Genomic DNA, 9,665 nt, shown 5'->3' with positions numbered 1-9,665 from the left:
TACTCCTGCACCCCGTAGCAGTGACGTTTCCCAATACAAAGGCCATGACTTTAGGTTTATAACCCACCCGCAACCACTAAGGGCTCAAAGCCATACAAAGACAACATGATCATGCACAAGGGCATGTGAGAGGTCAGCTACATTAACGATAATGTATCTGTAGCATAAAAGAACTACAAGGACTTCTTCAGATTGTAGCTGCTTGCAATCCCTGAAACTTTCCCCTGGCGGTTCGCCAAACCGGAATTTGCACTTTCATTCATTCTGAGCTGATTCAAGACCTTTTTTTTATTTTTTTAATGCAAGTGGGCATTTAGTGGCCATGAATAAGCATATGCTAAAGGTAAAGGTAAAGGGACCCCTGACCATTAGGTTCAGTCGTGGCCGACTCTGGGGTTGTGATGCTCATCTCGCTTTATTGGCCGAGGGAGCCAGCGTACAGCTTCCAGGTCATGTGGCCAGCATGACTAAGCCACTTCTGGCGAACCAGAGCAGCGCACGGAAATGCCATTTACCTTCCCGCCGGAGCGGTGCCTATTTATCTACCGTATTTTTTGCCCCATAAGACGCACTTTTTCCCCTCCAAAAATGAAGGGGAAATCGGGGTGCGTCTTATGGGGCGAATGCCTGCAAGCCTCGCGCGCCCGGCAGGAGGTCCCACCGGGTGCGCGAGGCTTGGGGCGGCAGCCTGTCGCCCGAAGCACGGGGAGCCCTTGGGAGGGCTCCCCTTGCTTCGGGCGAGTGTCTGCAAGCCTCGCGCACCCGGCAGGAGGTCCCACCGGGTGCGCGAGGCTTGGGGCGGCAGCCTGTCGCCCGAAGCACAGGGAGCCCTCGGGAGGGCTCCTCCTGCTTCGGGCGAGTGTCTGCAAGTCTCGCGCACCCGGCAGGAGGTCCCACCGGGTGCGCGAGGCTTGGGGCGGCAGCGGACTGCTTGCGCGCACCTAGAAGCTTGGGGCGCGCTGAGCTCAGCACGCCCCAAGCTCCTGGTGTAGCGCAGCGATCCGCTAGCCCTGGGAGAGCCCCGCGGCTCTCCCAAGACTAGCGGACTGCTTGCGCGCACGCAGAAGCTTGGGGCGCGCTGAGCTCAGCACGCCCCAAGCTCCTGGTGTAGCACAGCGCACCTGGGGGGGAAATAAAATCTTTTTCCTTTATTTCCCCCCAAAAAATCTAGGTGCGTCTTATGGGCCGGTGCGTCTTATGGGGCGAAAAATACGGTACTTGCACTGGCATGCTTTCGAACTGCTAGGTTGGCAGGAGCAGGGACCGAGCAACGGGAGCTCACCCCGTCGCGGGGATTCGAACCGCCGACCTTCTGATGGCAAGTCCTAGGCTCTGTGGTTTAACCCACAGCGCCACCCGCGCCCCCAGCGTATGCTAGCCACATCCTAAATATCTGTATGGGTATAACTGCCTGTTGTATTGCTACATTGTGAAAATGCTGGCAACGTCACATCATTTTGTCATGTTGTGCGGACACAGTTGTTGACATGCCATCTCTTCCACACACACCCTCCCTTTTGCATTTATGTTACCCTATGAAGCACAAAGTAAATTGATGGCACCAAAACATGCCCCCCCCCCCGTGCCTGTGTGATGCTGCAGCAAGACACAGGATGGTGCATTTAGCAGTAAGTTCTATTTATTGTTTTAGGGTATTTGGGATGTGTCTGTATTTTTCAAAACACTGTAAACTGGTTTTCTTTTTGGGGGGGGGGTTACACTTAAACTAGGAGTGGGCCACATTTCGGCCACATGGGGTGGTGAGTGAGTACTCAGGGGCCACATAGCAGAGGCGTGGCCATAACTGGTGGTGGACTTTGGGTGAACACACTCACACTCACAGATACAGTTAGTCCTTACATTCAAAGTCCTTCTCTGTTGTAGTCAAGAAAGGCAGATTCCATCAGTGAGAGAAAAACCACTTTGAAAGAGACAAATAATAAATGTTGGAAATGTAAAGAAAAAGAAGGAACATTTTATCATATGTGGTAGGAATGTAAAAAAGTAAAGAACTTCTGGGAAATGATATATAATGAGATGAAAAAGATGTTGAAATATACATTTTTTTAAAACCAGAAGCATTTTTACTTGGTATTATAGGTCAGGACATTAACAGGCAAGATGTTAAATTGTTTTTATATGCAACAACTGTGGCAAGAGTGTTGTTAGCCCAGAAATGGAAACAAGAAGAAATTCCAACGAAAGAAGAATGGCAGACAAAATTAATGGACTATGCAGAATTGGACAAAATGACAGGAAGGATTCGAAACCTGCGGGACCAGAGATTTACAGAAGATTGGAAGAAGTATATGAATTATTTGAAGAGCAACTGTAATCAACAAATTACTTTAGTAGGATTACAATAAGTTTTGTAAGGAGAAATATACGAAGTGTTACAAAGTAGAAAAAGATAGAGATATTGGTTATGAGTTTGAAATGTAATAGGGAAGATAAGAAATGCACACTGAGAGATTAGATTGGAAAATTTTCAGACAGGATTGATGGAAGTCAAAAATTTGAATAAGATGTAAAAGTATGTTTTATTATTGTTGAAAATGATATGTTAAAAAACTAGTTAAAATTATATACAAAAGAAAGAGGGGATTATGTCAAAAATCTCCAACAGGAACCATTTGGTGGAATGTACATTACCTGTCTTCTGATACTGTGTACTAATTGTTTGTCCTCCAACTTGTAACTAATGCTGGATTACTCGCTATCCAACTGTAGTTCTCCAGGCAATAGAAAACCAGCTGCTCATTATTGTTCTGCCTTGGAAGGATACAGAGTTTGAGGTTCTGAAAAAGGTATGTGCTGTATCTAAGGGCAAAAATTTGTTTACTGGGTGGTGTATATTTAGAACATACATTTTATAATGTAAATCTCCCCCCCCCCCAAAAAAAAATATATATATGGGAATTATTCAAAGTTAATATTGATCCCTTGTGGGGAGGGGGAGGGGCGTGATTGCTTGAGGTCACTATATTATTTTTGGCCATAAATTTCAAGGAGCAAGAACTATTTCATATGGGCATGTTGCCCTCTGTTGGTTAGTTGCTCTTCAAAGGGGGCCTGCTTGCTCCTCTAAGGTTGAAAACAGGTAATAATAGCTTTTAGGTGTTGTGTTACAGCCATTATTGGGTTCAGTCCAATGATTTAGTCATACTTTCAGACCAACTGAAAACAATAGTCCACACGCCTCATTGATTTCAATATGCCTGCTCCAAGTCTGGATCCAAGGTTCCAAGGCTGCAGGAGGCATTCATCTCTTTTGTCCCATTTTTTACTCTGGGCAAACGGCATTCAGCACGGCAGAATAATTTTTTAAATGGTTGTTTTAATAATTAAAAACAACCAATTAAGTCGCAAATTCAATAATGGACACACAACAAAATAACCCAGCTGCAAACCATCATGCCAAATTATATGATATGCCACTTATTATTGTTGTTGTTGTTATTGTTGTTTAGTCGTTTAGTCGTGTCCGACTCTTCGTGACCCCCTGGACCAGAGCACGCCAGGCACTCCTGTCTTCCACTGCCTCCCGCAGTTTGGTCAAACTCATGTTGGTAGCTTCGAGAACACTGTCCAACCATCTCGTCCTCTGTCCCAGCATCAGGGTCTTTTCTAGGGAGTCTTCTCTTCTCATGAGGTGGCCAAAGTATTGGAGCCTCAGCTTCAGGATCTGTCCTTCCAGTGAGCACTCAGGGCTGATTTCCTTCAGAATGGAGAGGTTTGATCTTCTTGCAGTCCATGGGACTCTCAAGAGTCTCCTCCAGCACCATAATTCAAAAGCATCAATTCTTCGGCGATTAGCCTTCTTTATGGTCCAGCTCTCACTTCCATACATCACTACTGGGAAAACCATAGCTTTAACTATAAGGACCTTTGTTGGCAAGGTGATGTCTCTGCTTTTTAAGATGCTGTCTGTTTGTCATTGCTTTTCTCCCAATAAGCAGGCGTCCTTTAATTTCGTGGCTGCTGTCACCATCTGCAGTGATCATGGGGCCCAAGAAAGTAAAATCTCTCACTGCCTCCATTTCTTCCCCTTCTATTTGCCAGGAGGTGATGGGCCCAGTGGCCATGATCTTCGTTGTTTTGATATTGAGCTTCAAACCATATTTTGCGCTCTCCTCTTTCACCCTCATTAAAAGGTTCTTTAATTCCTCCTCACTTTCTGCCATCAAGTGTGTCATCTGCATATCTGAGGTTGTTGATATTTCTTCCGCCAATCTTAATTCCGGCTAGGGATTCATCCAGCCCAGCCTTTCGCATGATGAATTCTGCATATAAGTTAAATAAGCAGGGAGACAATATACAGCCTTGTCGTACTACTTTCACAATTTTGAACCAATCAGTTGTTCCATATCCAGTTCTAACTGTAGCTTATTGTCCCACATATCGATTTCTCAGGAGACAGATGAGGTGATCAGGCACTCCCATTTCTTTAAGAACTTGCCATAGTTTGCTGTGGTTGACACAGTCAAAGGCTGTAATAAAAAATTATTATTACTTGGCTGCTTTTTGTATATAGTTCTTTCAGACTGTCAGTCTTGATGCTTATGTTCATTCTTCCTTTACTTTCTGATGCCTTGCTATCTGCTTTCTTCCCTTGAATCCTTTTCCCCTCCCCTCTTTTATCAACAGACTTTTCACCTTACTCATTCCCAGCATTCAACCCTTCCTCTTTATTAGGCTCACATTCTATGACCTTGCAGGAGTTGGCATCACAGAACTCCCTCCTCAGAGAGGCTCGCCAGATGTGTTCCACTGAGGCCATTTCACGTTTACTCCTGAATCAATTATATACAGAAATACCAGAAGGCCTTGTTTCTTCAGTCCCAGGCTTTCAAGGTAGGATTGCAGATATGAAACCTGGAGCATAGAGCCTTAGGTTCTATCGGAGCTGTGTAGGTGATCCTTTCACACAAAGCAATGTCCTATATTATAATAAATAATAATACATTTTCATTTATACCCCGCCCTTCCTGGTTCAGAAAACCGGGCTCAGGGCGGCTAACAACAAATTTAAAACACTTCATTGATGCAACAACAACAACAACAAAAACAGCATAAAATACAGTATAAAACGTGAATAACAATAAATTGAAACTCAATTTAGGGGGGAAATCCATCCCATAAACACTAGATGGTCACCAGGGCTAGCTGGCTAAGTTAGTCCTATTTGGGCCAGTGAGGAGACCAGGGAAGAATTAGCTGTGGGATCCCAAAGCGGGTAATCTTCAGAAAAAGGGGAGGGGGAAGGAAGGAAGGGGAATAAAAGATCAGGCTAAGTTCAAATGGAAAGCCAGGTGGAATAGCTCTTTATTACAGGCCCTGCAGAAGGAAGTTAAATCCTGCAGGGCCCTGGTCTCATGGGACAGAGCATTCCACCAGGTCGGAGCCATCACTGAGAAGGCCCTGGCCCTGGTGGAGGATAATCTGACTTCCTTAGGGCCCGGGACCTCTAAACTATGATTATTAATGGACCTTAAGGTCCTCTGCGGGGCAGACCAGGAGAGGTGGTCCCGTAAATATAAGAGCTCTCTTGAGAACCATTCCAGTTCAGCTGCCATGTTCAGTCCATGACTGCACAGCCTGTGACCAACAAGTCAAATGCAGTCCACCAGGCATGTGCCATGGCCTGCAAAGGGCTTGGTATCCCTTCCCAGTTTGTGCACGCCTAGACAGAGATCAAGAGCAAGACAATACAGCTAACCGAAGGGTCTTTAACTTGGTGAGTCACAAGTTGTGCATGCAGTTTCATAATTTGAGAACTTGTTTGGGATGCCTGTATGTGTTTTTAAAGAAAAGTCCACAAACTGTATACACCAACAGATAATTTGTGTTGGAAGACAGTGGTTTTTTGAAATGTTCTATCAAGTGGGAGGATAATTTTACTACTCATATGTATTCCTATGTATTCTATATGTATTCATTTATTTGGAGAGCCAGGTGGTGGTTACAATAAATCCTCAAAACCTGATGGAATGTAGAACACTACAAATGAACAGCTTTTGATATAGCTACCTTCAGAGCTTGGGACGTTATCAGTTGGTAAGTGGTCACTTGGACTTACTCACTGACCTTAAAAATCATATTACAAACCATTTTATCTGCTTTTATTTTTAGTAGTTTACTATTACTGTACTGTATAATCATCAATAGTAATAATAATAATAATAACAACTATAAACTGCCCTTCATTTGAGGATCACAGAGCGGTTTAGAGTATAAAACCACAATAATACATAATGTAATTAAAAATACTTCTGTTCTTTCCTTGCATTGACATGACTCTCTTCCGCTCTGTTTAACTCAGGACTAGTAGTTAAAATAACATTTGTTTCAAGTCGCCCCCAGTAACTGTGAAACCATTGTGACATGAAAAGACTAAAGATTTCCTCTGGAGATTGGGGATAAGGAGTCTGATCAAGTAACAAATGTAAATTTAAGAAAAATGCTTGAAGTGACCTGACAAGGGAAGCATACATTGTATTTTTAATGGGTTGGGTTGTACAAAGCTGTCCCGGGAGGGCTATATCTCACTAAGAAAGCACCATGTTAAGTTTATCAAATATCCAACACCTAGATATTAAGCCTTGGGGACTCATAGGACAGTATTTCCCCTGGATTAGTAAAATACATATTAGTAAATTTGGATGAAGACAATCTCAAGTGCCAGAGCTTTTAAGGTAAACATTAAAAGTGTTCTAGTTACAATGGAAAGCTCATTGACAATCCCTGCTTCTTAGGTTACACTGCTTTTCCTTGAGAAAGTTTCCCTAATTATAATGTTTTATTTTGAATCATTTCTTTGCAGGCCTTTTCCCACCCAACCTAGGAGGGTGAGGCCCTGAATGACTGCAACTACAAAAACTGAGGCTAAACAGAATCTTGGGCTAGGATATGATGGTTAGAGTATTGGACTATGACCAGGATTTGAATTCCAACTTGGATGACATCGGGCCAGTCACCATCCCTAACCTACCTAAAACGTTTGTTGCAAGAATGAAACAAAGAGGACGTTCTTGGAAGATAAAGGTTGTTGGTGAATGAATGAATGTTTAGGTTTTTTTGTGGGAGGGGGGAGCTTGTTGCTACTACTGATTTTTTTTTTTTTTGCATCTTTATTTGAGAACTTATTCTGATTTATGCTGAAATGGTCGAATTCTGTTGTGTACTTTTTGACATTTTATTGTTTATGACATCTTTTATTGTGATACGGAAGGGGGGGCATGTCTTCTTCACCTCCTTCTTCGCTACAATATATCCATTTATTTCCAATTGTCAATGTCAAAATCTATAAAATTCATAGAAGATCAACGTGCCAGTTTGCTCAATTTCTCTAGGACCCCATGACACCTCCCCTGTCCTCCATAATCCCTCAAATAGCTCTGCCAAGCCCTTCCTCTGGGCAATGCCAGGTGACAGACTATGCATACATGGACCATTGTCTTCTCAGGATGTGCTTATCTGCGCATATCTCCAGCTCTGCATATTCCCCCCTCCCTCCTCCATATGTTAATCCGGTGTAACCCAACCTCTTCCTAATGTATTCGTGATGTAATCTGTGTAACCCAACCTCTTCTTAATGTATTCATGATGTAACTGGGATGTATTTTGCACTGTATTCTGGGACATGGAGGGAAATTTCAAAAGTTCATGTCACCCCTTTCTCGCTGTTCAATCTCGCCTTGAACCTGTTGCGCAATAAACTTGGATCTTCTGCAGTTTGCTCCTGTCCGGCTGAGCTCATTTTCTTCCGCAGGGATCCGCGGACCTAGTCCGACGTGCTGGGTGGCAGAGTAGCCCCGCACCCAGAATTTTTCGTAACAATTGTGTTTGCAATTATGTATTTTTTCATGTTGTAATCCACCATGAGCACGATCAAAAGACGGCGTACAAATTAAATGATAGATGATGTATGATGATGTAAGTATTTAGGGAAGCATTCAGCATTGCACTAATGAGATTTTTTCTGTCATTGCAAACATTTCACCCCTCTCTTCCTGCAGGGTTCTCCTGACCCTCTTGAACAAATTTGGGAAAGGCACAGGGGGAGAATAAGGAAGTCCCACTGCACTAGCAAGACTTTTGTGCTGGCTTCCGTAAGCGCAACTTAGTTAAATCTAGCCCACTGTAATTAAAATGTTCCCTTAAAAATACATCCCACGTATAGGGAAGGAGAATTTCATCTGGTGCACATTTTTAAACAATTGGACTCCAATTACATGAATCAGAACATAACAATTGTTATGTACTGAAGTTCTCACCCTGGGCCAGCAGGGGGATACTGTAGATAGTTATGCAAATAAGGGATCGAAAGTGACGTTCAGTGATTGGATAGTTTTAGAAAGTTGTTACAATAACATTGTACTGGAGCTCTATATAAGAAGCTGACTGAGCCCTTCAGTTCAGTTCTGTTCTGGCCTCTGAATAAACAAGAGCTGTTTGAAGAATCGCTGTGTCGTGTGATATGTTCACCCACAACTTAACAATAATCATTTGGATTAAAATGTATCCAAATCTTACAAATTTGGCTCAAAAAAAGGACCAAAATTTGTAAAAATAAATAAATGTTATTTTTAGGACAAAAAATGTTTAGAGAAAAACAAAACCCCAGAAAGACAAAGAGCACAAGTTAATGACCACCGTGGCTTTCCTTTTCTTACTAGCAAGTAAGTCTGGAGTTATCATAGTGATGTCACAGTTCACAGGTCACTAAGATGCTGGGTCTCAGCAACACCAATGCCCTTTTCACCAAAGCTGCCTTTAAAGTATCAATTCAGTCACATGCTAAAAGAACATCCCAGTCCATCATGATGGGCGAGGTACCTGGACAGCAGGAAGCCTTGGACCCATTTTTCAGCATCATTACTAGGTAGGGCTGCCTGACTAGGAATTCCATTTTATGGGCAGAGATCCCTTTTATATTCATTTTTACCAACAACCACTTGTAGGTTGACTTCTGTATTAAATTAAAGACTATCAGTTAAAGCAAATTAAACAAACACTACAGGTTAAGGTCTTATCTTGTATTAAACAAAACTTGGAAACTCTCCCATCACCTGCAATGCAGATAAATTCTGAGTTGAATTCTAATGCCATGCATTTTATAACTTCACACAGAAAGAGGTCCCATTTAAAAAATCGTTCTTGTCATACAAGTATCTATAATACTCCATTGACTAGCAGTGAGATAATGGATTTTTTTTTTAATGGCCCACCCATCTTCATGGAGATCAGTTTAATATCTAGGGAGCCATTCCCAGAATATTCCAGATAATGAAAACTTGTTTCCACATTGCTTGCTTTTGTCTTTTTGCATATACGAACTCATATGGACCATTACTGGCATGGATATGACTGCTGTTTCAGTTTTCCAGTCTGTAAATGGAAATATTTCATTAGAATTGGTAGTGGGATTGCTCACTAGAAGGTCACCACCGTAACTTATCAGGATTACTTACCAAAGTCCCTCCAGTAATCCTTTACTCCTCTGGTCTGCTAAGCATCAGAGCTGTACAGTACATCCGAATCCCAAGTTAAAGATTAGACTGAAAGCTATGATAGCCATTTGCAACTATGACAGTAAGAGCTGTTCGACAGTGGAATTTTCTGCCAAGGAGTGTGGTGGAGTCTCCTACTTTGGAGGTCTTTAA

The 9,665-nt window shown here is 42.6% G+C and overlaps 1 protein-coding gene across 1 annotated transcript in view; it reads left to right on the top strand.

The window, feature by feature from the left end:
• The first annotated feature begins 8,746 nt into the window (after nt 1-8,746).
• Nucleotides 8,747-9,665, top strand: part of KIFAP3 (kinesin associated protein 3) — a 74,289-nt gene continuing 73,370 nt past the window's right edge. Inside the window, exon 1 of the mRNA XM_081194371.1 lies at nt 8,747-8,884. Within this exon, the coding sequence (XP_081050497.1) occupies nt 8,823-8,884 (62 nt within the window). The 5' untranslated portion in view covers nt 8,747-8,822. The remainder of the gene's footprint in view (nt 8,885-9,665) is intronic.

The sequence above is a fragment of the Podarcis bocagei genome (assembly GCF_964188305.1).
Source record: "Podarcis bocagei genome assembly, chromosome: 5".
NCBI classification, from domain to species: Eukaryota; Metazoa; Chordata; class Lepidosauria; order Squamata; family Lacertidae; genus Podarcis; species Podarcis bocagei.
Note: the sequence above shows the minus strand (reverse complement) of the source record. Positions and strands in the feature narration are given on the sequence as shown.